The 27003-nt window shown below is 66.6% G+C and overlaps 2 protein-coding genes across 3 annotated transcripts; both read left to right on the top strand.

The window, feature by feature from the left end:
• Positions 1 to 301: 301 nt before the first annotated feature.
• LOC128842174 (uncharacterized) lies at positions 302 to 6940 on the top strand. The gene is made up of 2 exons (XM_054037960.1): positions 302 to 1495; positions 6385 to 6940. The coding sequence occupies exons 1-2, from the start codon at positions 1167 to 1169 to the stop codon at positions 6797 to 6799; spliced, it is 744 nt and encodes a 247-aa protein (XP_053893935.1). The 5' UTR covers positions 302 to 1166; the 3' UTR covers positions 6800 to 6940.
• A 4951-nt stretch (positions 6941 to 11891) lies between these two features.
• FGFR4 (fibroblast growth factor receptor 4) lies at positions 11892 to 26694 on the top strand. 2 transcript variants are annotated; one of them, XM_054037775.1, is made up of 18 exons: positions 11892 to 12064; positions 13425 to 13568; positions 15951 to 16214; positions 18599 to 18685; positions 19184 to 19350; positions 19570 to 19693; positions 20416 to 20606; positions 20896 to 21034; positions 21152 to 21342; positions 21667 to 21812; positions 22216 to 22337; positions 22430 to 22540; positions 23607 to 23797; positions 24582 to 24704; positions 25066 to 25136; positions 25408 to 25545; positions 25635 to 25740; positions 25876 to 26694. In XM_054037775.1, the coding sequence occupies exons 1-18, from the start codon at positions 12022 to 12024 to the stop codon at positions 26020 to 26022; spliced, it is 2505 nt and encodes an 834-aa protein (XP_053893750.1). In that variant the 5' UTR covers positions 11892 to 12021; the 3' UTR covers positions 26023 to 26694. The 2 variants fall into 2 exon arrangements, with proteins under 2 accessions (XP_053893750.1, XP_053893749.1); XM_054037774.1 differs by having other exon boundaries at positions 21149 to 21342.
• Positions 26695 to 27003: the final 309 nt, after the last annotated feature.

The raw sequence follows: 27003 nt of genomic DNA, 5'->3' as shown, positions 1-27003 counted from the left end.
TGTGGGGTGGAGCCCAGGGCTGGGGTAGCAGGGGCTGCGGGTCGGGAGTGAGGGGCACCGGCAGGGCTGTGGGGTGGATCCCAGGGCTGGGCTAGGTCACCTAAATGGAAGCGCCGGCCCTGCGTAGGGCAGTTTCTGGCTCTGCCCCTCCCACACAGCCGGCGGCTCTGGGGTGAAGGCCCCACTCAAGGGAGTGCCCAGGGACTGGGGCTCTGGTGCCTGTTGGTGAGGAGCAGCCGTGCCGGATGGGGGGTGAGGGCCAAGCGGACGCGAGCTCTGTGCACCCCCCGTACTGGGGGACCCAATCCCTTCCCGAAAGCCTGGAAATTCCCAGGGCCAGGAGCCTCTCCGTGAAGTGAGCCGGGGCCAGGCTTCCCCAGCCAGCAGGGCCGGGAGCTGCTAAGTGCAGGTGCCTGGCTCTGGGCACAGGAGAGGGGCCGAGCCCCACCTGGAGTTCCCCTGAGTCGCCTGCCACCCCAGCCCCTGGGTTAATGTTTGCTGGGATGGCGCCTGGTTAAACCTTAACAGGGAATCAGTTATTGTAGCTACCGATTGATAACAGTCCCTGGGGGAGCGGGGCCTGGATGGGGGGTGAGGGGACAGTGACCCCCCCCGGGAGAGGCAGAGGAACTGGCACGAGCCCTGGCTTCATGACTAATGCTCTGTAGTCGCCATTCACCGGCCACAGCCTGTGTTGCTGGGAGCTCGTCCCCGCGGGGAGCCCCCAGGCGCCGGTGCCCCCACCTGCCCGCCACAGCGGAGGCCCCTGGCTCCGATCCAACAGGCCAGGCAGGGAGGGGGCAGAAGGGAATTCCCAGCGGGGACCCCTGGCTCCCGGGGATGGCACTGGGGCCGGGCGCCAGCCTTCTGCCTCTCCCCTAAGCTGTCTGCAGCTCCTCAGGGCCCCAACCCACGCGCTGCGGGCTGGGGTCTCGGCTCCGTCCACTCCCAGCAGGACCCTCCTGCGGGTAACAGGGATTGTGGGAAGCGGCCAAAGGCCATAAAGCTGACGCTTCTCAAGGCCAAATACCTGGAGGGAGCTGGGAGCCTTTGGACTGGGCTGGGCTGGTTCTCTCGGCACTGGCCACCCCCCCCCAGGACGGTTCCCTCACTGACTCGGCGTTTGGGGCTGTGGGGACCAGGCCTGTTCTGGGCACCCCTGGGCCATGGTGTGGGCAGGGGTGCTCTGGATGGCTCAGGTCAGGCCTGGGGGCTCTGGGGCAAGGGGTGCTGGTGTCCCAGACAAGGAGTCAGGAGAGGCCAAGAGAAACTTTCCGAAGGAAGGGGCCCCGGAGCCGGCTCGGCCGCCCACGGGTCTAAGCGGGCTGGGAGTGGCAGAGGGGAAGCGGCCGCAGCTCACGGCCCAGGCCAGCACAAGGGCTGCTGTGTTCCCCGCGGCCGCGGCTGCCGCCCAAGAGAAATATTGTTGGCACCAGGCAGCTCGGTGCTACCGCAGCACAAACCTGGGGCTTTCGCACAGAGGAGCAGGGACGAGGTACGGCTGGGGGGGGTGTCGGGGGGCCGGTGGAGCAAATCCTGGAGAAACCCCCTGGGCTGGGCGCAGCCTTGGCCCCTGTGCCCCTCCCTGGGCACGCACAGACACATGGCGGCGTGACAGACACACGGACATGCGCATGTAGCTGCGCACACGGAGACACACCGCCCTGTCCTGTGCATTCGGAGACACGCATCGTACATGCCTGCACATGCCCAGCTGCACATACACACTCGCACAGCGACACCACCAGCCACGTCCACATGCACACGGACCACGCTGCCTCCAACGGTCCCTTGCACACGCAGTAACTCCTGTTCCACCAGCCACGGGGTGCCCCGTCCAGCCTGCAGAGAGCTCTGGACGGTCACCGCTGGGCTCCCCCCAATAGAAGCTTTAACCTCACGCGCCTTGTCTCTCGGGTACACACCGTACCTGCCCCTCCTGGGGGGGAGGGTCCCAGTCCTTGTTGATCTGACTGGTGTGGGGCACCGGCCAGTGGTGAGTCTCCTAGTCCCTGGGGCAGCATGTGGGGCTGGGGGCTCAGGCATAGCAAGGGGGGGTCACAGCTCAGGGCCCCCCAGGCAAGGCAGGAGGCGCCTGCTCTGCTGTCCAGGCCCCACCCCAGCCCCAAGCAGGGGGGGGAGGAGCTTTCCCACATGGGGGGTGGAGATGCGGTGCCCCAGCTCTGCCCCTGCAGGTGTGGGCTGGCACTGCCCACGGCCTGTTTCCTGGCTGCCCTGAGATCTCCCCCAGCTGCCTGGGGCTGGCCTAAGGGCTGGGCAGGGCTGCGTTCCCCACACTCAGCTCTGCCCTGGCTGGGGGGGGCAAAGGCGCCTCCCCCTTCGTTCTGGGCCCAGCTCATCGGGGCTCACCTGGCCTCTGGCTAGTAGGGACCAGTGTGAGGGGCGGGTCGCCCCACCTGCCCTGCGGGGTCCTACACCTTCCTCAGAGCACCTGGGGCTGGGACCCCTGTGTCCCCTGCCCGTGAGCCCATCCCCACACCCAGGAGGCAGCCCCACAGCTCTCCCCGGCCCCATTCCATAGCTGGCTCCAGGGGTCCTGGGAGGGCGGCTGGGGCAGCACGGCCCATGCATCTGGCCGGGGCAGCTGCTCTGCAGAGCGGGAGCAGGGCCAGGGGAACCCGCGGGCTGGCGCCGGGGAGCAGCAGCGAGCTGTGTGTGTGCAGAGCTCCGGCCGTGGCTCCAGGGAGGGGGAGGCTGGCTCCAGCTCCAAACACACCATTCAAATCTGGTTGTAATTGGGGGGGGGGGGGTGTCACCCTAGCGCCAATTGGATCCAGGCTTGCGGGGGGGGGGGGGGGGGGGAGAGGGCTGCTGCAGCTCCCTAGGCCAGGCTGGGCCACCCCGCAGGGCGCAGGACAGGCAGTTACATCTCCCCACCTGAGGGGAGGGGCTGTGAACTGCCCCCAGGAGCAGCCCCCCGTCCAGCCCCGGGGAGAGTCCTGCAGCAGCGCTGGGCGGCCGGGGGCTCGGCAGGTGCAGCTGCAAGTCCCAGCATGCACTGCTCCAGTGCGGCCCTATCCCTGGCTGGGAGCGAACTGGCAGTGCAATGGAGCCAGGCCATGTGCACCACTGAGGCCAGCCCGGCCACAGCGGTACCCGGACTGCAGGCGCTGAGCTGTGCCCGGCCGGGTCACCCTCCCCGTGGCATGGCCACGTGCTCTGCCCTGCGCCCAGGCCAGCTCAGCAGGGCAGTGCTGCTGGACGGGCTGCTCCTGGGGGCACATGCATAGGAGCAGGGGGGACCTTGTGTGGCACCCATGGGGCAGGATTTGGGCAGGTGCCTGTGGAAGGGGGGTTGGGCGGGTGCCCGTAGGGTGGGGTTTGGGCAGGTGCCCATGGAAGGGGGGGTTGGGCGGGTGCCCGTAGGGTGGGGTTTGGGCAGGTGCCCATGGAAGGGGGGGTTGGGTGGGTGCCCCTGGGACAGGGGTTGGGTGGGTGCCTGTGGAAGGGGGGGTTTGGGCAGGTGCCCGCGGGTGCCAAGTCCTAGTGTAACGATGTGGTTCTGGCAGGACCCAACTGAGAGTGCCAATTCAGGACAAATCACTTAAAGCAGGGCAGTTACAGCCCAAGGCCGGGGTTTTTCCACCTCTAAGGCAAACCAAACCAGCCAGACTAAGAGGATTCCGGTCTCACCCCACTGGCTAACCACAAGTCACACAAGCAATTCCCTCAGACACTCCAGTTTCCCAGTATCCCCACCAGTGCCACTCGTTATGGGGATGACTGGTTATGAAAACCAATACCCCAGTAAAGAAAAAAGGTTCTCCCGATCCCAAAGGACCAAGCCCCAGACCCAGGTCAATATACAAATCAGATCTTACCCACAAATCACGCTGTTGCCAATCCTTCAGAATCTAAAATCTAAAGGTTTATTCATAAAAGGAAAAAGAGATGAGAGTTAGAATTGGTTAAATGGAATCAATTCCATACAGTAATGGCAAAGTTCTTGGTTCAGGCTTGCAGCAGTGATAGAATAAACTGCAGGTTCAAATCAAGTCTCTGGAACATCCCCAGCTGGGATGGGTCATTCAGTCCTTTGTTCAGAGCTTCAGCTTGTAGCAAAGTCCCTCCAGAGGTACGAAGCAGAATTGAAGACAAGATGGAGTCGAGGCATCAGCCTTTTATAGTCTTTTCCAGGTGTAAGAACACCTCTTTGTCCTTACTGGGGAAAATTACAGCAAAATGGAGTCTGGAGTCACATGGGCAAGTCCCTGCATACTTTGCTGAGTTACAAGGTGTATCTGCCTTCTCTCAATGGGTCCATTGTATAGCTGATGGTCCTTAATGGGCCATCCAGCAGGTTAGGCAGAGCTAACACCAACTTGTCTAGGGTGTCTCCCAGCAGCACAGCATAAGTTTGAAATACAGACAGTCTAGAGCCAATACTTATAACTTTAAATACAAAAATGATCCATGCACACAGATAGCATCATCATAATCAGCAAACATAACCTTGTCTTAGGCACCTAATTTGACCCCCTTTATACAAGATTTGGTGCCACTACATGACTTTGGTTGCAACCATGTTCTATATGGTCCCAGATTATGTCAATAATGTCACACCTAGGTCCCCGCGTGTGCCAGGTTCAGCACGCCCTGGCCGACCCCCCTCCCCTGCAGACTGGAGTTGGGGGGGCTGCCCCAGCACCTCTGAGATGTTGCCAACTCTGCCTCTGGGCTCGGGTCAGCCCTGGCACAAGGCACCACGTCTCGTCCCAGCTGGGGGCACCTGCCCCTTCCTGTGGGGTACATGGAGCCAGGTTGTAGCTCCAGGACCTGCTGCCAGCATGGGCACCCATCCTGTGTGCCCAGCCCAGCCCGGCTCCCCGTGGCACCCTGCCTGCACCTCCCTCCTTGGGCCTCCTGCAGCGCCTGGGAGCGCGGGGTGTGGGTGGGGGCGTTGCTTTCTGCCTCGGTTGCCTCTCCCACGTGCGGCTGGCTGGGGTGCCCGGCGCTGGGCTCAGCGCTTGCAGGGAGCAGTTACACATGGACCCGCCCCCAGCCCGCTCAGGGCCCCTGCTGCAGGGGGGGGGGGGGAGGGAGGCTGTAGGATGGGGACTAATGGCAGCACCCCTGCCCCTGCTCCCCTGGATGAAGCCGGTAGGAGTTGACTGACATGATCCCTGTCACATGACGTGCTGCAGCCCGGCAGAACCAGCCCCTGGCCCAGGCGTGAGTGGTGGCTCTAGGGCCCACGGGGGCGATAGCGGGGTCGGCCCGTGGCCTGTGCTCTGCAGCACAGCAGACTAGTCACAGGCTCTGCTGGCCTTGGGCACCGGGAGTCTAGGGGCCGTGGGGAAGCCCCTGACAAAGTCGCGGTCTCGGGATCTTGGTGTCGTGTCTGGCAGGGCCTGGCCTCGTTTGCACAGACACAAGCGGGCCCAAGCGCAGGGCCCTGTAACGTTGAACAAGGGCCTCCCGCCCCCTAGCTGGGTCCCGCTGAGTCCTGCGAGGTGGGGGGCAGGGTGCTCCCAGGGCAGCAGAACTCGGCTGTTCTCCAGCCTGTATGTGGGGGGTGCCGAGAGCCCCCGCGCCATCCTCACCTCCCCAGCCCTGCTGCAGCAGCCCCAAGAGAGAAAATACCCAGAAGAGCAAAGAAAGCTCCAAGGATCAGCAACAAAACTCCCCCCCCCCCCGCCAGTGTCTGGGCTGCACAGTCCTCTCACAGGCTGGGAGGGGGCGGGTGAGGGCGCAGGGAGGGGCCCTGCGGCCTGTCTACACCAGGGGGATCCGTAGGCAGGTTTCTCCCCGACAGGTTAGAGCAGGCGGGGCTCACGCCAAGGCCCCAGCACTGCAGGGCAGGCTAGAGAGGCAGTGGGGCAGTGGCGTGTCCAGGGGGGCTGAGCGAGGGCCCCTGATTCACTGCCCTGCCCCACGCCCCAGCCCTGGGGGCTCTGACAGGAAGTCTCAGCAGACGTGTTTATTGGTGGGATTAGGGCTGTTTAAACCCCAGGCTCCCTGCTCCAGAGTTTATGAGAGTCTCTAATGGGCTCCTAATGAGGGTCACAGCCGCTTTATGGCATTGGCAGCGATAATGGCTCAGCTAATTACACCAGCAATTAGCCACCGACCTGCCTCTGCCATGCACACGCTGAGGTGGCACCCGGAGAATTCCACGGCAGCCAGGCTGGCAGGCGGGACCCTCGGCAGGGCACTGCCGCCCCCGCTCGCCGTGCGCTCGCGGCCTGGGCCTGCAGCCGGGAGCCGGCCTGAGCTGGGGCACACGAGAGCTCGGGAGGGGGCCGGGCCGCACGGTGCCCTGGGTGCTAGAGGCATGTCGCTGAGGCTGCTGGGTCCTGCCCTTGGCCTGTGCGTGTAAATGTCTCTCCAGGGTTTGACGTGGATTTGATTATTATCACCCAGCACCTCCGTAAGGATGAGCCAGTGTGACCCGGTTGGCCCAGTGGAGGAGTTTCCCAGGCACTTAGATGCTGATCAGCGGTGTCGGCTCGTGCCCAGCCTCACGGAGACGCCGGCTTTACGAGTTTGGAGCCATCAACACAAGCCCGAAGCAGGGTGCCATGTGCCTCGCCCGCCGGCGCCCGCCAGAACCTCCCTCCTCCTCCCCCTCCCCCTCCTGGCTTTGTGTCCACTTGGGTCTGTCTCTGGACGTTCAGTCATCGGGGGCAGGGGCTGCATATTTGATTTGTCTGCCCAGGACCTAGCACCCGCTGGGTGTGGTATAACGACTGCCTGGTGTGACACTCAGCACTTATACACCCACTCCTTGCGCCAGGAGCTGCACATGCATGAACCAGGGGATTCATACTGTAGTTAAGGACCTGGTTCCATCCCTCTGCGTTGCTGCATTGTGTGGAATCCAGCACAGTTACATCCTGGCTCGTACAATGAATAACGGAGAAAATGGAAGTAAAAATGTTGTGAGTCACCCGGCTGTACCGGACACAGCCCGACCTGCCCGTCACCCGGCTGTACCGGACACAGCCCGACCTGCCCGTCACCCAGAGTCACCCGGCTGTACCGGACACAGCCCGACCTGCCCGTCACCCAGAGTCACCCGGCTGTACCGGACACAGCCCGACCTGCCCGTCACCCAGAGTCACCCGGCTGTACCGGACACAGCCCGACCTGCCCGTCACCCGGAGTCACCCGGCTGTACCGGACACAGCCCGACCTGCCCGTCACCCGGAGTCACCCGGCTGTACCGGACACAGCCCGACCTGCCCATCCCATGGAGTCACCCGGCTGTACCGGACACAGCCCGACCTGCCCGTCACCCGGAGTCACCCGGCTGTACCGGACACAGCCCGACCTGCCCGTCACCCGGAGTCACCCAGCTGTACCGGACACAGCCCGACCTGCCCGTCACCCAGAGTCACCCGGCTGTACCGGACACAGCCCGACCTGCCCGTCACCCAGAGTCACCCGGCTGTACCGGACACAGCCCGACCTGCCCGTCACCCAGAGTCACCCGGCTGTACCGGACACAGCCCGACCTGCCCGTCACCCGGAGTCACCCGGCTGTACCGGACACAGCCCGACCTGCCCATCCCGTGGAGTCACCCGGCTGTACCGGACACAGCCTGACCTGCCCGTCACCCGGCTGTACCGGACACAGCCCGACCTGCCCGTCACCCGGAGTCACCCGGCTGTACCGGACACAGCCCGACCTGCCCGTCACCCAGAGTCACCCGGCTGTACCGGACACAGCCCGACCTGCCCGTCACCCAGAGTCACCCGGCTGTACCGGACACAGCCCGACCTGCCCGTCACCCGGCTGTACCGGACACAGCCCGACCTGCCCGTCACCCGGAGTCACCCGGCTGTACCGGACACAGCCCGACCTGCCCGTCACCCGGAGTCACCCGGCTGTACCGGACACAGCCTGACCTGCCCGTCACCCGGCTGTACCGGACACAGCCCGACCTGCCCGTCACCCGGAGTCACCCGGCTGTACCGGACACAGCCCGACCTGCCCATCACCCGGAGTCACCCGGCTGTACCGGACACAGCCCGACCTGCCCATCACCCAGAGTCACCCGGCTGTACCGGACACAGCCTGACCTGCCCGTCACCCAGAGTCACCCGGCTGTACCGGACACAGCCTGACCTGCCCGTCACCCAGAGTCACCCGGCTGTACCGGACACAGCCTGACCTGCCCGTCACCCAGAGTCACCCGGCTGTACCGGACACAGCCCGACCTGCCCGTCACCCAGAGTCACCCGGCTGTACCGGACACAGCCCAAAGAGATGAGAAAAATCCAACGGGAAAGGACATTCTCAGCTGAGGCCTGGGACTGAATCCACCCAGCCAGCACTTTGGATTCCATACACATTTTAACTCTCATTTGTTTCTATTTTCCTGGATTTGAAAATGCCCTGAAAATAAAAGCAGTGTCCTCTCCCCCACCCCGGCCCAAACAAGCAGCAGTGAAAAGCCTCAGTGCAGAGCAGATATCGAGTGGTTTCTGCAGGGTCACACAGGCTGAGCCCCATGAATGGGCAAATCAGGCAGCGAGCTGAAGGCCGAGGCCGGCTCTGACGCTGGGTCCAAGGGCAGGGCGCTGGGGTCTGTTCCAGCCCCGTCCGGTGAGCTCGGGCAAATCACTTCCCCTTTCCGTGTCTCAGTCATAAATTACAAGGAGGCCCTGCTCCTGGTGAGCCGCTAAGCTCCAGCCCAGCACCGGCCGGGCAGGCTCCTTCCTCCCGGACGCCAGCAGCCAGGGTGGGAGATAGGTGTCCCACACGGCAACCAGCGGCTGGTTCATCTCTGCAAATAGTGTGGGGGGGGGAGAGGTGTCTCTGAGTGTGTACAGTGTGTGAGGGGGTGTCTGTGTGTGTACAGTGTGTGTGGGGGGGGGAGGTGTCTGTGTGTGTACAGTGTGTGTGTGTGGGGGAGATGAGTGCACAGTGTGTGTGTGTGGGGAGGTGTCTCTGTGTGTGTGTACAGTGTGTGTGTGTGGGGAGGTGTCTCTCTGTGTGTGTACAGTGTGTGTGTGTGGGGGGACTGTGTGTACAGTGTGTGTGGGGGGTGTATCTGTGTGTACAGTGTGTGTGGGGGTGTCTGTGTGTGTACAGTGTGTGTGGGGGGGAGGTGTCTCTGTGTGTGTATAGTGTGTGTGTGGCGGGGAGGTGTCTGTGTGTGTACAGTGTGTGGGGGGGTGTATCTGTGTGTACAGTGTGTGGGGGGGGTGTATCTGTGTGTACAGTGTGTGTGTGTGGGGGGACTGTGTGTGCATTTTGTCTCTGTGTGTGTCTCTGTGTGTGACTTGGTGCCCGCGTTGGGGAATCGCCGTGGCCTGCACGTCAGGGAGCCACCTGGGACTTTGCTGTGGTAAAGCTGGTGCCTTTCTGGTCACTCGGGGGGGGGGGTGGCTGGGGCAAAGCGGGGGCTGGGGTGTGTGGCTGCCATCAAACTCCTCCCACAACTCCAGAACCTCACTAGAGAGATTCCCTTGAGGGGTTAAACAGGCCTCCAGGGGCCGGGCCCCTCCTGGCTAACCACGCCGCAGCTCTCCCTGCCCTGACATGGGGCTCCTTACCGTGGCCCTGGGGGGTCGCCACACAAGGAGCCCTCTAGAGAAGAGAGGCCCTGTGGGGGCTGGGGGCACCTCTCTCTGCCTGGAGCCTGCACCGGCAGGTTTTCCCAGTACAGCTGCAGGGGAGAGAAGGGCAGACGCCTGGATCGGTGTAACTGCAGCTGCCTCGGGCATGGCGGGATCCGTGGGACCACACGGCCACATGCTGTGCCGCTTACACTGGCCAGGGCAGAGCAGGCCAAGTGGCCTCCCACTTGTGGCTCCCGGGGTCACCGGGTCTGGCTTGGTCCCACGGGAGGAGCTAGACCCTGTTGCTCAGTGACTTTCCGTTCCCGGGGGCACTGCGGGGGTGACGGAGCAGCACCTGGTCAGGCCAGCACAGAAACTGCAGCCGGCTTCCTATGTGTGATCGGAGCGGGGGCAGGAGAAGGGACAAGGATACTGGGGCAGTTCCCCCTTCGCCCCTCTGTCCCTGGGAGCCCAGGGGCCGGGCTGGGGGCTGGGGCGGCCTGCAGGTGTGGGGTTTGCATATCAAAAGGCCCCGCAGAGTTTGGCCTATTGGAGGAGCCATTAATAAAAGTACCATTGGCGTCTGCCCCATGCAGCAGGGAGGGCCCTGGGCCCCACAGTCATGAATGTGCGGAGCTAACACAGAGCAGACACAAAGCCCAGATCCCTGTGGGCCAGGAGCCAGGACAGCCAGACTATGGGCCCCTCCTGGCCGGCCATTGACATGCAGCCGAAGGCAGGGCCAGGGCCTGAGGCAGGAGGCAGGGCCCGGTTTGAAATGCCCGGTGGTGGGGGAAGATAATGCAGCTGGCTGGGGGGCGGGTCGCTGAGACCCCTGTGGAATGTGCGTTTGTTTGGCTCCAGGGAGATGGACTCAAGAGCTGCAGGGCTGGGTGGGATGGGTCGGGAAGGGCCCTGGGTCAGCCAGCATGTGCCCTTATGTCCCCCCCCCCGTGATACCTACGGAGCACGTGGCAAGGGCGGGCAGGCTGCCCAGCATCACCCCCCTTCCCTGGGTCCCCTCGCCTGGCTTTTGTACCCACCTGGGGTCTCCTATGCCTAGAGCTTAAGGGCAAGCGGAGCCACGACCATCTCGTTTGCGCTCGTCCCTAGCCCAGGCCGGAGGGTTTCATCCCCTTTCCCCTGCCTTGAGCCCAGTCACTCGTGTTCAGCTAGAGCACCAGCCTGGCTCTGACGCCCCCAAGAGACGGAGAACCCCTGCGGCCCTGGGGAGTTTGTCCCAGTGGCTGGTGGTCTCCGTTTGCACTTAGAGCTTGTCTCCCTGGGGAACTGTCCTGGCCTCACCACACTGGGGTGAGCACAGCCCTGGGGCGCTCCGGTCTAACTCCGTCTGGGCAGCGCTGTGTTAGGGTCACATGGCTGTAGTGACGCCGGTGACGGTTCCCCTCTAGACCGGCCCTTGGACTGGAAACTCTTCTGGGCAGGGACCGGCTCGGTTACGGGTCTATATCGGAGCTAGCGGAACAGGCTCCGCCAGGTCACAGGCAAAGGCAGAAAAGTTCCAGGTGACACAAGATGGGATTTTTCCAGGGGAGGGTGACGAGCCACGGGAATTACCAGGGGACGGGCTCCGGCTGCATTCTCCAGCACCTGGAGTCCTGGCATCCTCCCAGAAGGCTCTGCTCTAGTCCCACGCCCAAGCTGATGGTGAGTGGAGGGAGGTTCTCCAGCCTGTGCAAGGCAGGTCAGACTAGATGGTCTAACCTCCCCTCTGGCCTGCCCAGGTGAGACTGGTCCTGAGCCTGCATTTCTACCCCTGCGAGCCGTGAGCTAAAGGCCTGACACCAGTGGGGTCTGTCCCTCTGCATGTCCCCTTTGGAACTCTGCCAGGCCCTTGTGAGCTGAGATCTTGTGGCAGTGAGTTCCGCAGACCAGAGTGCCGTGTGTCAATGCTGCCTGCGCTCTGCACGCACTGGGGTGGGGGGGAGAGCATGGAGACAGCTCTTTGGCGATGGGCAGAAGATCCCAGGGCCAGAGGGTCATAGACTCATAGGACAGGAAGGGACCTCAAGAGGTCACCTAGTGCAGCCCCCTGCCTCCCCCCAGCCATGGCAGCAGGGGAGAAGGGCTCCTGGCAGGGGCTGGGAAGCGGTGCTTCCCCTCGGTGACGGCCCCGTTCCGTGCTGGCTGCAGCTGCCCGCCCCGAGGAAGCAGGGCTCGGCCCCAAGGCGCCCGGGGGCAGGCATGCGGCTGACCTGAGCTGGAGCGGAGCAGGGCCGGCCGGGGGCGGGCCGGGGGCGGCCCATTGTTAGCTCGGTGTAACCCGAGCGCTGCGCTGCGCTCCGCTCCGCCCGCCCAGCGGCCCCTCCTGCGCTGCCCCAGAGGCGAGGAGGCGGCGCCGGGACCTGCAGAGCGCGACCGGGGCGCCCGGGGGAAGGAGCCGCCCGGCAGCTCCAGCCCAGAGCCCTGCGCGCGGCTGCGGGCCCGGCGACAGGCTCGGCCCCTTGCCCAGCCCCGGGATGCGGAGCGATGAAGCCCGGCCCTAGAGCCCCGCAGCGGGGACCCGGCGGCGGTGAGGGGCCGGGGAGCCGGGCGCTGGGGCGCGGGGAGCTCCCGGGCGGGGCCGGGCGGACTTTGCCCGAGTCCTGCAGCCGCGGGGTCTGTAAATCTGTGACCAGCCGCACTGGAGCCTTTGTCAGCCGGGTTAACCATTAAACTGCAGCCGCCTCGCGGCTGCCCCCAGGGCGCTGGAACGTGGGTGTTGTGGGTGCGGGGGGGCTGGAACTGGGGTGTTGTGGGTGCGGGGGGGTGGCTGGAACTGGGGTGTTGTGGGTGCGGGGGGGTTGCTGGAACTGGGGTGCGGAGGGGTTGCTGGAACTGGGGTGTTGTGAGTGCGGGGGGGGCGCTGGAACTGGGGGGCTGGAGGTGCGGGGCCCCCGCCCGCGGGTCTGCAGTTTGGTTCCCTGGCTCTCAGCGCCCCTGCTCCCCGGTCTCCCCATCCAGCCACGGGGAGCCCCCACGCGCGCCCAGCCTGGCCGGTCAGGGGCAGGGAGAGCCGGGGGCCGGGCAGCCCCTCTTCTCCCAGTGGCCGGTGGGCTGGGGGCCAGTCCGGCCCGGCGCTGGCTGGAGGGAGCGGCCGGGGCTGGGCTGGTTCCCCCGCGCCCTGCCTGTACCCAGCGGAGGGAGGAGCGGTCCCCGGTCCCATGCCCTGACTGCGGGTGGGGGGGACCCCGTCCCCGGAAGCGCCTGGTTCTCCCAGCCGGTGCGGTGGGCGCAAGCTAGTGCCAGCTGCGTTTGGAGCGCAGGGACGATTCTTCCTGCTGGGACAACCCAGATTGTCCCCGGTGCCCAGGACACTGAGGTAGCCCCCCGCCTCGCACCGCCCGCGGAGCGCCTGCCTCCGGCTTGGGAGAGCAGCATCCGCCAGGCCATGCCCGGGGCCAAACGCTGCCCGCCCCGTGCAGGAAGGGTCTCGGGGCGGTTGGGGGGAGGACTCCTCTTAGACCCACGCCCTCCCTCCAGGGCCCTTGCCTGCTCCGGATGGAGCAGAATGGAAGGGGTTAACAGCTCAGCTCGTGGTGGGGAGCCCTCTGCATTGCTCCCCTGAGGCTCTGGGGGTTCCCCAGGGGCTGGAACTGGGGGGGGGGTTGAGGCTCTGGGGGTTCCCCAGGGGCTGGAACTCGGGGGGGGGTTGAGGCTCTGGGGGTTCCCCAGGGGCTGGAACTCGGGGGGGGGGCGGGGGGAAGTTGAGGCTCTGGGGGTTCCCCAGGGGCTGGAACTCGGGGGGGGGCGGGGGGAAGTTGAGGCTCTGGGGGTTCCCCAGGGGCTGGAACTGGGGGGGGTGAGGCTCTGGGGGTTCCCCCTCGGGGGGGGGCAGGAGGAGGTTGTGGCAGCGGCAGGGTAACCGGCTCTCTCTGGCCCTGTGGTTTCAGGCTGTGAGGGCCTGGGCTCCAGCCTGAGCCAGGAGAGGAAGGGCAGGAAGATGCAGCCACTGCCCTGTGCCCTGCTGGGCCTCCTGGCAGCGATGACAACAGGGGCTCAAGCAGTTGCTTCCCCCGGAAGGACAATGGAGCCAGGTAGGAAAGGGCAGAGAGGGGCCTGGCGGAGGTGGGCAGAGCCGGGGGTGAGGGGAGCTGGGAGGAAGGACCAGAGGGGAGCCTGTGAGCTGCATGGAGCAGGGGAAATAGCCATTGCAGGCAACAGGCCAAGGAGAGTCCGAGCCTAGTTCTTCGCACTTGGCACCTGGGCGGTGCTGGTAGGTGTGCAGGGCGCACAGCCTGTGCGGGAATGGCACCGGAGCACGGAGCGTGTGCCGCACGGGCAGGCGCTGTTCAGGTGCGCGGGTATCCAGGCCTGCTGCTGTTGTACCTGGCCCGGCGCAGGCAGATGGTGGCAGTTCAGTGCCGCGGGAGCTCCAGGGATCGCACCGTGCTGCAGCCAGGCCTGGGCGAGGACGGCCGAGCAGCTGGACTGGCCCTTGCTCACAGCAGGAATGGTTCCTGGGTCCCCGGTGCTGCCTGGCAGAAGCCCAGTGAGACTCACAGGGTGGAGGGTTGGCTGGTATTGTGGTAACACCTGGAGACTTCAGCAAGGGACCTATTGTGAGACGGGGGGGGGGGGGGGGGGGGAGTTCAGGGGCCACCGACTTGGCTTTTCAAAGCCCGTAGCTAGTGGAGCCTTTGGCCCTGTCCCTTCCCCACAGGCCCAGAGTCCGGCTCCTCGGGGTTGGGCCGGGCGGAGCCTTTTCACCTCAAAGCTGGCCGATCCGGAGCAGTTCTGTCTTGCTGGCTGTGGGCGGGTTTAGGCTCCTGATACCTCCGCTCTGGTGTCAGCCACTGAGCCCCAAGCGCCACCGGCTGATGGAGAAACTGCCTGAATGATAAAACCGTCCTCCCACCCCATCTCCTGGGGCTGCCCGAGCCAGACCCCGGCCCAGAGTGGAGTGAGCCAGGCCCGTGGCTGGAGACGATCGTTATGGATTCCCTGGCTTGGTTCAGGGCGTGTCCCGGTTAAAGTGTGGTTCTGGGGGACTTGGCGCGGCTCTCATTGGCTCTGACTCCTGATCAAACCTGCTCCATTTACACACAAAGCCCCATAGCCCCTTGACATCTGGCGCCTTCTTCCCTCTCCTCACCTGCAGCCCTAAGGGTTCTCAGTCACCACGGCTGGGGCAGAACGGACTCGCTCGGCGGGGCTGGCAGGAGCCGCTTGGACCCTGACTGGGAGCCGGTCCGGGTGGGAAGGAACCCTCCTCGCCCCCACCCCCAGTGTGCCGTGGCTGCCTCCCCCTTCGGGGGAGGGGGCAGGCAGCAGAACAGCCCTGACCAGGGCCGGGCAGGGCCCTTTGGAGGGGATTGGTGGTGTCCGGTCTGGAGATCAGGTGTGAGAACTCCAGGTCGGGGGCAGCAAGAGAGGGGCTTGGTGCAGCCGAGCTGGGGGTGGGAGAGTGCGTGCCCGCCAGGTCCCTATGGCCCTGCTTTGCGGGGGTGTCACCGAGCAATCACAGTTCAAATCCAGGTTAGACAAACAGGGCAGGCGGGAAGTGCTGGAGGCAGCTGAGTGTGAAAACCCATCACTCCCAGTGGCCATGCCCAGCTGGCAGCCCTCCCTCCCGAGCCCAGCCGGCGCTGTTTGGGGGGGAGCTAGACGCTGCTCCCCTGGGCTGGCTGCTGGAGCTCTGGGACTGCAGCCGCATCTGGGCTCCTCTCCTCCAGCTACAGCACATGCAACACCCGCTCTTCCCTCAGCCCTGCAAAGGGGGCCGGGGCTGGGCCCAGCGGGAGGTCAGAGGGTAAGAGGGGCTGGCGGGGGAGGAGCAGCAGTCCCTGGCTGCCTGAGGGGTCCATTTGGGGGCGCTGGAGAGCCGGGCTGGGGGGTTGGACTGAACGCGAGGAGGCTGCAGCGGGAGATGAAGGGCCTGGGCCCTTGGCCCCCAGCGTTAATGCTGGTCATGCCCCATGCCCAAGGCCTCTGGAAAGAGGGAGCCAATGCCACGGGCAGCCTGGCTCTGGGATCCAAAAAACCAGCCTCTCCCCCTCCCCCCACACGTACCCTGCGCTGGCCACACCGGTGCCCAGGGCCTGGCCTTGGAGCGGTGCGGAGAGGAGGGAGCAGGCCATGTGGCCTGTGCTCAGGCCGGGGGCTGTAGTGAGTCCACACCAACCAGTGGCTATTGATTAAAGCCTCTTCTCTCTGCCCGGGGCAGGGTCCAGGCTCCGGCCTGTGGCTCCCCACCTGCCTGGCAATGCCACCGCAGGACATGCTGCCCCCATCTGCCCTGGCTTGTCCATTGCAGAGGGTGGAAGGAGCAGCTGCTTGGGGCCTGCCTGGGGCAGAGGTCCCCCTCGGGCCCCTCCGCAGGGTGTGGGTGTGCGGGGCACAGAGCTGCTGAGCTTGTCTGGGGAGGGATGAGCTGCCTTCGGGCCCTGGGGCTCAGCTGTCCCCCCTGTGCTGGGCAGCGCTGTTTGAGAGCCGCCTGCTGGAGACGGAGGAGCACCTCCTGCTGGACCCCGGCCACGTGCTGAGGCTTCACTGCGATGACAACCACAGCCTGGGCGTCACCTGGTACAAGGAGGCCAAGCAGCTCTTCCCAGGCGGGCGCGTCCGCATCTGGCAGCGCACGCTGGAGATCGCCGAGGTCGCCTATGAGGACTCGGGGCTCTACATGTGCCGGGCGCAGGACACTGGACAGAGTCTGCGCAACTTCACCATCTCCATTGTGGGTAAGAGCCCCGGGCAGACAGGTGCTTCCTGCCCCGGGAGATGAGTTTGTCCACCCCGCTGCTTGCCACCAGCGCTCCTGCCCCGCTCCCTGCAGCGCCCCCTGCTGGGAGAGCCAGACCAGCGTACCTGGGACAGTTGGTTCCCACACCCCCCCCCCCCCCCAGCCCGTGCTCCTGCCCCACTCCCTGCAGCGCCCCCTGCTGGGACAGCCAGACCAGCATATCTGGGACAGTCCCCGCCCCGCCACCCCCCCGCCAGTGCTCCTGCCCTGCTCCCCTGCAGCGCCCCCTGCTGGGACAGCCAGACCAGCGTACCTGGGACAGTCCCGCCCCCCCCCCCCAGCCAGTGCTCCTGCCCCGCTCCCTGCAGCGCCCCCTGCTGGGAGAGCCAGACCAGCGTATCTGGGACAGTCCCGCGCCCCCCCCCCCCCCCCCCCCCCCCGCAGCCAGTGCTCCTGCCCCGCTCCCTGCAGCGCCCCCTGCTGGGAGAGCCAGACCAGCGTACCTGGGACAGTTGGTTCCCACCCCCCCCCCCCCAGCCCGTGCTCCTGCCCCACTCCCTGCAGCGCCCCCTGCTGGGACAGCCAGACCAGCGTATCTGGGACAGTCCCCGCCCCGCCACCCCCCCGCCAGTGCTCCTGCCCTGCTCCCCTGCAGCGCCCCCTGCTGGGAGAGCCAGACCAGCGTACCTGGGACAGTCCCGCCCCCCCCCCCCCCAGCCAGTGCTCCTGCCCCGCTCCCTGCAGCGCCCCCTGCTGGGACAGCCAGACCAGCGTATCTGGGACAGTCCCGCCCCCCCCCCCCCAGCCAGTGCTCCTGCCCCGCTCCCTGCAGCGCCCCCTGCTGGGAGAGCCAGACCAGCGTATCTGGGACAGTCCCGCCCCCCCCCCCCAGCCAGTGCTCCTGCCCCGCTCCCTGCAGCGCCCCCTGCTGGGAGAGCCAGACCAGCGTATCTGGGACAGCCCCCCCCCCCCCCCCCAGCCAGTGCTCCTGCCCCGCTCCCTGCAGCGCCCCCTGCTGGGACAGCCAGACCAGGGTACCTGGGACAGTCCCCGCCCCCAGCCCATGCTCCTGCCCCGCTCCCAGCAGCGCCCCCTGCTGGGAGAGCCAGACCAGCGTATCTGGGACAGTCCCCGCCCCCAGCCCATGCTCCTGCCCCGCTCCCTGCAGCGCCCCCTGCTGGGAGAGCCAGACCAGCGTACCTGGGACAGTTGGTTCCCACACCCCCCCCCCCCAGCCCGTGCTCCTGCCCCACTCCCTGCAGCGCCCCCTGCTGGGACAGCCAGACCAGCATATCTGGGACAGTCCCCGCCCCGCCACCCCCCCGCCAGTGCTCCTGCCCTGCTCCCCTGCAGCGCCCCCTGCTGGGACAGCCAGACCAGCGTACCTGGGACAGTCCCGCCCCCCCCCCCCCCAGCCAGTGCTCCTGCCCCGCTCCCTGCAGCGCCCCCTGCTGGGAGAGCCAGACCAGCGTATCTGGGACAGTCCCGCCCCCCCCCCCCAGCCAGTGCTCCTGCCCCGCTCCCTGCAGCGCCCCCTGCTGGGAGAGCCAGACCAGCGTATCTGGGACAGTCCCGCGCCCCCCCCCCCCCCCCCGCAGCCAGTGCTCCTGCCCCGCTCCCTGCAGCGCCCCCTGCTGGGAGAGCCAGACCAGCGTACCTGGGACAGTTGGTTCCCACACCCCCCCCCCCAGCCCGTGCTCCTGCCCCACTCCCTGCAGCGCCCCCTGCTGGGACAGCCAGACCAGGGTACCTGGGACAGTCCCCGCCCCCAGCCCATGCTCCTGCCCCGCTCCCAGCAGCGCCCCCTGCTGGGAGAGCCAGACCAGCGTATCTGGGACAGTCCCCGCCCCCAGCCCATGCTCCTGCCCCGCTCCCTGCAGCGCCCCCTGCTGGGACAGCCAGACCAGCGTATCTGGGACAGTCCCCGCCCCGCCACCCCCCTGCCAGTGCTCCTGCCCTGCTCCCCTGCAGCGCCCCCTGCTGGGACAGCCAGACCAGCGTACCTGGGACAGTCCCGCCCCCCCCCCCCCAGCCAGTGCTCCTGCCCCGCTCCCTGCATCGCCCCCTGCTGGGACAGCCAGACCAGCGTATCTGGGACAGTCCCGCCCCCCCCCCCCAGCCAGTGCTCCTGCCCCGCTCCCTGCAGCGCCCCCTGCTGGGACAGCCAGACCAGCGTACCTGGGACAGTCTCCCCCCCCCCGCCCCCCAGCCCGTGCTCCTGCCCCGCTCCCTGCAGCGCCCCCTGCTGGGAGAGGCTGGGGCTGGAGTCGCTGGGTGCACTCTGCAAAGCCAGTGCCCTGCTCCGCTCCCAAGAACTGGGTCTGGAGTAGCCGGGAGCTCGCAGGCAGGAGGAACGTGACCCCTCGTAACGCTTTCCTTCAGACTCGCTGGCCTCGGGGGACGATGATGAAGACAGTGACGGGGACGGTTCCCTCGGTGATTCAAACGAGGAGCCCACTTACCGCAGAGGTCAGTCCCGGGGCAGCTGCTTGCAGCAGGGGCTGTGTCCCCAGCTCTGCTAAAGCAAGAGATGAGGGAAAAGAGGTTTGGTGCCGGGTCACTCGAGCTGCCAGGAGTGCAGGGCACCCTGCCCATACGCCCCTTCCTCTGCAGGCCACTCCCATCAGCCCCCACGTGCTTGGCAGCCTCTGTGTCGCCCATGGCAGGCGGCTGAACAGGGCCAGGTGCCCCTCGGCCTGTGCCCCGCTCACGGGGTTCCCGGGCTGAGCTCTGTTCCGGGGCAGAGGGCAGTGCTTGGGGAGCGCTGCCGCACCTCCCGGAGGGCTTTGCAAGCCCTTTCCTTGCTGCCCTGGCGTCGATACAGGGGAGATTTGGAGGAGCTGGTGGTGAGGACCGGCTGGGTCCCTGGGCACAGCTCCGTGCACACTCCGAGCCCTGGTACTTGGCATTGGGAGCTTCTCCCGACCCTGTGGCTAGTGGCCGTCAATCGTGCAATGTCCTTCTCAGCCCCGTATTGGACGCAGCCGCAGCGGATGGATAAGAAGCTGTATGCCGTCCCTGCGGGAAACACGGTCAAGTTCCGCTGCCCGGCGTCGGGGAGTCCCAACCCCAGCATCCGCTGGCTAAAGAACGGGCGGGAGTTCCGGGGCGAGCACCGCATCGGCGGCATCCGGGTAAGAGTGCTCCAGGGAGCCGATCGGAGCTCAGTCGCCTCTGCCCCAGCCCCCTCCAGGCCTCCGTCTGCCCTGGCTGAGATCAGAGCCGTCCTGTAACCAGGCGCTGCCTCTGGGATAAGGGGAAGGCTTCTGCCTGCCAGCTCCGTGGGGGGCACTGCTGGGCACCGGGTGCCATCTGCCTCCCCTCACCTGGTGCTTGTCCCCTTCTCTCCGCAGCTCCGGCCCCAGCACTGGAGCTTGGTCATGGAGAGCGTGGTGCCCTCCGACCGGGGGAACTACACCTGCCTGGTGGAGAACCAGGCTGGCCGCATCCACTACAGCTACTTGCTGGATGTGTTAGGTGAGGCCTTCACCTGCGCCGGGGGCTCGCAGACACTGACTCTGGGGTTTCCCCAGTCAAGCCCTGCCTGGCGCAGACCCTGGGGGCTGTGCTAACGAGGGGTCTGTGTCCCAGTCGGGGGCCGTCCCCAGGCAGCCTGGGAGCAGAACAGAGCAGACTCCTGGGCGCAGAGTCACTGATCCCGAAGCTTCACAGCGCTTTGGAGATCATCCGGGTCCTGGCATCAAATGGACGCAACTAGCCCCCAGCCGGGACCTGCCTCCCACCCCTCTTTGCCCCTCCCCTTCTGGCTGCTGCGGGCCTGGAGGAATTCCCACCGGGCTGTGGTGCTGGGCAATGGCAGAGGAGGGTCAGCAGCCACGTTCCCGGGGCGAGGAGGGAGAGGGACAGACAGGCAAGAGACACTCTGGCCTGAGCATCGCGCTGAGCGAGCAGCGGGAGGGAACGCGATGGCCGGGTGTGGCAGTGGGAGAGCTTGGGGGGGGAAGGGGGCTCCTGTCTGACCCCTGGGGATGAGGTACAGAGAGGCTGTAACCACCCCAGGCCACGGAGGGAGTTGGTGACACAAACCAGGTGCCCTGCCTGCCAGTGCCCTGCTCTGCCCACTTGGCCGGGGCCCCGGTCAGCGGTTGGCGCGTGCTGGGTGGATTTGGCCCCGCTGTCGGGCTGGCTGCACTGGGCTGTCCAGCTGGGCGATGCTGCTCCCTCTTCCCTCCCGGCAGAGAGGTCCCCGCACAGGCCCATCCTGCAGGCCGGGCTGCCTGCCAACACCACAGCGGTGGTGGGCAGCGACGTGGAGTTCTTCTGCAAGGTGTACAGTGACGCCCAGCCCCACATCCAGTGGCTCAGGCACATCGAGGTGAACGGCAGCAGCTTCGGCCCCGATGGGGTGCCCTACGTCCAAGTGCTCAAGGTAATGGCCAGGCCAGCGAGGGCGCCATGCCCCCAGAGCAGCCCCTCCTGGTGCAGGCGCTGGCTCTCCAGGGCACACGTTGCCCCCAGGCCCGGGTGGGACTTGACGCAGACTGGGGGGGAGCAGTGGGAGAAGCCCCAGTCCTGGGGGCAGCAGGGTAGGGCCAAGCGGGGCAGGCTCAGCCTGGGTCCAGGGGGCTCAGTGCCCCCCCGTGATGGGAGGGAATCAGCCACCTGCTGGGACCCCATGTGCGGGGCTGGGCCCTGACGCTGCGGCTCTGCCCCCGCAGACAGCCGACATTAACAGCTCGGAGGTGGAGGTGCTGTACCTGCACAACGTCTCCAGGGAGGATGCTGGGGAATACACCTGCCTGGCCGGGAACTCCATCGGCCTGTCCTACCAGTCAGCCTGGCTCACCGTGCTGCCAGGTAAGGCTGGGGGGCTGGGAGCGCTCCGGCCACGGCAGGGGCCCGAACTGCCGAGAACACGGGGAGGCCCCGTGGGGGCGGGACAGGGCCGGGCTCACTGGCTTCACTCTCCAGCAGAGGAGCTAGTGCGGGAGGTGGAGGCCCCCGAGACCAAGTACACCGACATCATCATCTACACGTCGGGCTCCCTGGCTGTCGCCATGGCCGCCGTCATCGTGGTGCTGTGCCGGATGCAGACCCAGGCGAGCAAACAGCCCCTGGAGCCCGTGGCCGTGCACAAGCTCTCCAAGTTCCCACTCATCAGACAGGTACGTCCGGGCAGAGGGAGGCTGCGGGCCCCCTGCGGGTCATAGACGCTCTGCGCTGGGCACAGCGGCCTGCTGAGTCTGCAGGGCCAGGGACCGGCTGTAGTGTGTGCGGGCTGCTGCCCGGCACCACGTCTGGCGGTGACCTCCTGCCGGGGCCGGGGCCTAGTGCCGCGTCTGGCGGTGACCTCCTGCTGGGGCCGGGGCCCGGTGCCACATCTGGCGGTGACCTCCCGCCGGGGCCGGACCCTGCACTGCAACCTCTCCCCTCCCGTGCTCCCCGGCTGGCCCTGGTGCTGACAGCAGGTCTCTTGGGCTCTCCCACAGTTCTCCCTGGACTCAAGCTGCTCCGGAAAGTCCAGCACGTCCCTGATGCGCGTCACCCGCCTCTCGTCCAGCTGCACCCCGATGCTGGCCGGGGTCCTGGAGCTCGACTTGCCACTGGACTCCACGTGGGAGTTCCCCCGAGACAAGTAGGGCCCTGCGCTGCTCTCTGCCGTGGGGGCGGGGTCACGTGGCAGTGCCCTGCTGCAGGAGGGCTGGGATTGGGGCATGGACAGACAGACTGACCTGGGCTCAGACACCGGTTGCCTCCAAGAGCCATTCACAGAGCGAGGGCCCAGCGGCAGGGCAGGAGACCCGGGGCCTGGCCCAGCCTCTGCGTGGCCCTGGGACATGGGCTCTGGGTTGCTTTACTGAGAGCTTGTACCAGTTTCTCAACTCCTGCCACCAGGGCTCCTCCCTCCGCGCTCCGGGCAGGCTTTGAGGAGGGGAGCTGCAGACCCCCCGTCTCTCCACCCCTCCCCCCCGTGCACTGCACAGCTCTGCCTGGGGACCCTGCAGTGCCGTAACTTCCTCCCCTCTGTCTGTCCGCAGGCTGGCACTGGGCAAGCCCCTGGGAGAAGGCTGCTTTGGCCAGGTGGTGCGAGCAGAGGCCTATGGGCTGGACAGAGCCAGGCCAGACAGAGCTCTCACCGTGGCTGTGAAGATGCTCAAAGGTAACAGGGCTACGCAGGGCGGTGTCCCAGGGCTCAGCCCCGGCAATGCCGGTTCCCTGCCCTGCACAGTCACCACCTCCCTGTGCCCCCAGACAATGCCACGGACAAGGACCTGGCCGACCTGATCTCCGAGATGGAGATGATGAAACTGATGGACAAGCACAAAAACATAATCAACCTGCTGGGAGTCTGCACGCAGGACGGTGAGGGGCTGCCACGCTTGGTGGGGGCGAGGAGAGGGGCTGCTGTGCTGGGGTGGGGGTTGTTCTATTCAAGGGAGGGGGGGTTCACTGCCATGCTTGGGGATCAGGGTGGGGGGCTGCTGAACTCGAAGCAGGGGGGGAGCTGTCACGGACTCCCAGATCGTGCCCACTCTTGGCCCCATGCGGTCCGTGGGGGTGCCCCTTTCAGTGAGACAGCCCTTCTCGGGGATCCACTCTCTCGCAGGGTCAGGCCCCTCCACCTCCTGGAGCCGCACCTCTCGGAGCCTTAGCACGTCTGTCTCTGACGTGGACTCCCGGGGCCTCCACCCCCCGAAAGGGAGTAATCCCCCCCCCGCCCGCCGCCCTGTCCTCCAGACCGGCTCCGCCAGTGTCACACAAGAGGGTTTATTGAGCGTTGAACCCAGCACAGGAAACTCTCCAGCCTCAGGCCTGGCCTCCCCAACCAGCACCTTCCAGTCTCCCCTGCATCCAGGTGGGCTCTGCCTGCTCCCCCTCTCCATCCCAGAGCCCCCCTGCCCCAGCTGGGCCTCTGAGATCCCCGGCTCCAAGCCCCCACTCTGTCTATTGTCTTCTCTCCAGGTAAACAGGGTCGTAAACAGGGTGGCCTGGGCCTCCTCTCCTCGCTTCTGTCCTCTGGCTGGAACCGGCTGGTCAGGTCACAGGGTCCTCTCTTCACAGCCCATTGTCCTCCCACTGGCCAGAACCGGCTCTGGGTCACCAGGTCACCTGTTGCTGGGGTATCCATTCTCCAGGCCATTGGCTGGGGTCCCAAGTTCCCTCTCCGGTCCTCTGTAACAACAAACTCCCTCTCCCGTCACCTCATTAAACCAGTAACACCCAGGGAAACTGAGTCCCACCCCCTCTGCATGCAGCCCACTGGAAAACAGAAAAAAAACAAGAAACCCCCCCACTTCATCCCAGGAGCAGACTGCGCTTGAGGTGGGGGGGCGCTGCCTCCCCTTGGAAGGGGGTTGTGCTCGGTCAGGGGGGCAGGAGAGGGAGGCCCCAGTGACCCTAAGCCCCACCTGATGGCCCGTCTCCGCAGGGCCACTGTATGTGCTGGTGGAATTTGCCTCCAAGGGGAACCTGCGGGAGTTCCTGCGTGCCCGGCGCCCCCCCACGCCTGACTACACCTTCGACGTCGGCGCCATGCCTGAGGAGCAGCTCTCCTTCAAGGACCTGGTCTCCTGCGGCTACCAGGTGGCCCGCGGCATGGAGTACCTGGAGTCGAAGAGGGTAAGGCCCTGGCTCCGGGGGTGCTGGCTGAGAATGGGAGGTGGGCCCGGCTCCGGGGGAGCTGGCTGGGAATGGGGGGTGGCCCTGGCTCTGGGGTGCAGCCTGGGAATGGGGGGTGGCCCTGGGGTGCAGCCCTGGCTCTGGGGTGCAGCCTGGGAGTGGGGGTGGCCCCGGCTCCGGGGCACTGGCTGGGAATGGGGGGTGGCTCTGGGGGTGCAGCCTGGGAATGGGGGGCGGCCCTGGCTCCGGGGTGCAGCCTGGGAATGGGGGCGGCCCTGGCTCCGGGGCGCTGGCTGGGAATGGGGGGTGGCCCTGGCTCCGGGGCGCTGGCTGGGAATGGGGGGTGGCCCTGGCTCTGGGGCGCTGGCTGGGAATGGGGGGCGGTCCTGGCTCCGGGGCGCTGGCTGGGAATGGGGGGCAGCCCTGGCTCCGGGGGGGAGGCTGGGAATGGGGGGCGGCCCTGGCTCCGGGGCGCTGGCTGGGAATGGGGGGCGGCCCTGGCTCTGGGGCGCTGGCTGGGAATGGGGGGCGGCCCTGGCTCCGGGGCGCTGGCTGGGAATGGGGGGCGGCCCTGGCTCCGGGGCGCTGGCTGGGAATGGGGGGCGGCCCTGGGACCTGGCTCTGCCATGCAGTTTCTGGGCAGGCTCAGGCGGCACCAGGTGGGGGTGGGAGGCTCCTGGTCCATGGGGCAGGTCGGAGGTCGTCAGAGAGACGTATTTGGCCAGGCCCCGGCTGCGGGTTTCGGGCCCCCCCACCCCAGCCCTGAGCCGCCCCCTCCCTGCAGTGCATCCACAGGGACCTGGCCGCCCGCAACGTGCTGGTCACGGAGGAGAACGTGCTGAAAATCGCTGACTTTGGCCTGGCCCGGGACGTCCACGACATCGACTACTATAAAAAGACCAGCAATGTGAGTGGGGTGGGGGTGCCGAGGTCCAGGAGGGGGCGGGGCTGCCGAGGGCCAGGCCAGGAGGGGGGCGGGGGATGCCGATGCCCGGGAGGACAGCGGGAGGTGCCAAGGGCTAGGCCGGGAGGGGAGCCGGGCGGAGGGTGTCGAGGGAGGGGAGAAGGGCTGGGGGTTGCCGAGGGCTGGCCCGGGAGGGGAGCCGGGCGGAGGGTGTCGAGGGCTGGGAGGGGGGTGGGGCAGGGCGGGGGGTGCCAAGGGCCAGGCAGGGGCCGGGTCGGGAGGTGCCGAGGGCCAGGAGCGGGGCGGGGAGGCATGTCACCTTGCAGCGGCAGCCGTGGGCTGAGGGCTTTTCATCTCCCTGCAGGGCCGGCTTCCCGTGAAGTGGATGGCGCCCGAAGCCCTATTTGACAGAGTGTACACGCACCAGAGCGACGTGTGAGTCCGGCTGCGCTGTCAGGGGCTGGGCCTGGGGTGAGGGCGGCTGAGGGCATCAGGCCCCGAGGGCAGCCCCTGTGCACACACCAAGGTGTGGCGTGCGCCCCGCTCTCCGGGTAACACAGGGCAGATTGGCACCCTCAGCACACTGTGCCCGGGATCATGGCACTGCTTGGCCATGGCCCTGGTAATGGCGGTGCTCCAGTGACAGTGCCCTGCCCACAGTGCCTGTCCCAGCCCACGCTGGGCCTGATCCTTGCCCTGTTCCTAGGTGGTCCTTTGGGATTCTGATGTGGGAGATCTTCACGCTGGGGGGCTCCCCGTACCCTGGGATCCCGGTGGAAGAGCTCTTCAAGCTGCTGAAAGAAGGGCACCGCATGGACAAGCCTTCCAACTGCACCCATGAGCTGTGAGTACCCGCACTGCCCCTGGCATGCGGGGGGGAGAGGGGACTGGTTCCTCTGGCTGACAGCTCTCTGCTCTGCCCTGCCTTGCCAGGTACATGCTGATGAGGGAGTGCTGGCATGCCGTCCCCTCCCAGCGCCCGACCTTCAAGCAGCTGGTGGAGGGGCTGGACAAGATCCTGGCAGCTGTCTCAGAGGAGGTGAGTTTGCAAAGCAGGCAGGCCCTGTGGCATGTGGCCCAGGAAGGTGGCCAGGGGGTTCCTGGTGTGTCTGGGCCTTGCCCTGTCTCTGGGGGGCACGCTCCCTGCAACGCTGACGGCTCTTCCCTCCCGCAGTACCTGGACCTGTCCGTGCCCTTCGAGCAGTACTCCCCCTCCTGCGAGGACAGCACCAGCACCTGCTCCTCCGACGACTCCGTCTTCACCCACGACCCCCTGCCCATCACCCCCTGCCTCTTCTCCTACCGCAGCGTGAGGACGTGAGGGGCCGCCCGGCACTGGCCTGCCTGCCCAGGGCGCCTTGGCTCTGGGGGGCTGGACAGCCTGGCAGCGGGGCTGGGAATGACGAGGCAGCTCTTGCCCTCCTCCCGCCGCAGGGCACTGGAGAGAGCTGAGCAGCGGGAGTCTCTGGGCCCCCGCCCCAGCCTGCTCCTTGTGAGGGGTTGTCCTCGGCTGGCCTGGGGACTCCGTGTGGCCCACCTCCCCAGCCTCCTGCTGGCGTCTGCTCTCCAGGCAGTCAGGGCAGCCTGGCCCTTCCCGCACTGCCAAGCCCCCAAAGGTGCTAGCTTGCCCCCAACCCGCCGTCACGCCCCGCAGGGCAGAGTGAACTCGTGTCAGCCCATGGGGCATAGGCTCGGTGCCCAGAGGAGCTGCCTGGGGCCGCCCACAGGCCTCGCCCGGGAAACTCTGCTTGTTTTGTTTGATGTAATTTTTAATCATATTTTTGTGATCCTGTACCAGTGGGAGCCAGGCACCCCACCCCCGCCCACTGGAGCACCCTGCCCAGGGCTGGCCAGCCGCCCCCCCACATCCCACCTAGCCCTGTACATAGCCAGAGAGAGGAATATTTATGTACATAGCGTCTCTAATGCACATGAAGTATCGCCTTGATAAATTATTTTTTGAATAAAGCCTCTTGCTGGAGGTTTCTTGGCTGCCTCCGGGGAGGGGTGGGGGCTGCTGCTCCATGCACCGAGCCCGGGTGTCGGGCCAAGCATGGCCCCTTCCCATGGTGAACTGGGGCTTGGAGCCGTGTCCCGAGCCCACTCCTTCCTCGCCCTGTGCTGCTTCTGCCAGACCCTCAGCATGGGCTTCCGTGTCCAGCCGGCATCCTACGCCCTGGGCAGGCGTGGAGCCCTCCGCTGCCGGGTCTCCCCCTTGGCATGGAGCCCCCCCCCCCACCCTCGCTGCAGGTTCCTGCTTCTGCCTGTGGGGCCTCCAAAGCAAACGCCTGGCTCCTTTGGC

Source organism: Malaclemys terrapin, chromosome 8, assembly GCF_027887155.1.
Source record: "Malaclemys terrapin pileata isolate rMalTer1 chromosome 8, rMalTer1.hap1, whole genome shotgun sequence".
Taxonomy (NCBI): Eukaryota; Metazoa; Chordata; order Testudines; family Emydidae; genus Malaclemys; species Malaclemys terrapin.
Note: the sequence above shows the minus strand (reverse complement) of the source record. Positions and strands in the feature narration are given on the sequence as shown.

Excerpts from the sequence above, each read along its gene's own strand:
- LOC128842174 (XM_054037960.1), top strand. The coding sequence starts at position 1,167 with ATGGTGTGGGCAGGGGTGCTCTGGATGGCTCAGGTCAGGCCTGGGGGC. Across the intron at positions 1,496-6,384 it reads CACAGAGGAGCAGGGACGAG|CACCTCCGTAAGGATGAGCC; the intron begins GTACGGCTGGGG and ends ATTATCACCCAG.
- FGFR4 (XM_054037774.1), top strand. The coding sequence starts at position 12,022 with ATGAAGCCCGGCCCTAGAGCCCCGCAGCGGGGACCCGGCGGCG. Across the intron at positions 20,607-20,895 it reads CCTACGTCCAAGTGCTCAAG|ACAGCCGACATTAACAGCTC; the intron begins GTAATGGCCAGG and ends CTGCCCCCGCAG. Across the intron at positions 21,813-22,215 it reads TGGGAGTTCCCCCGAGACAA|GCTGGCACTGGGCAAGCCCC; the intron begins GTAGGGCCCTGC and ends GTCTGTCCGCAG.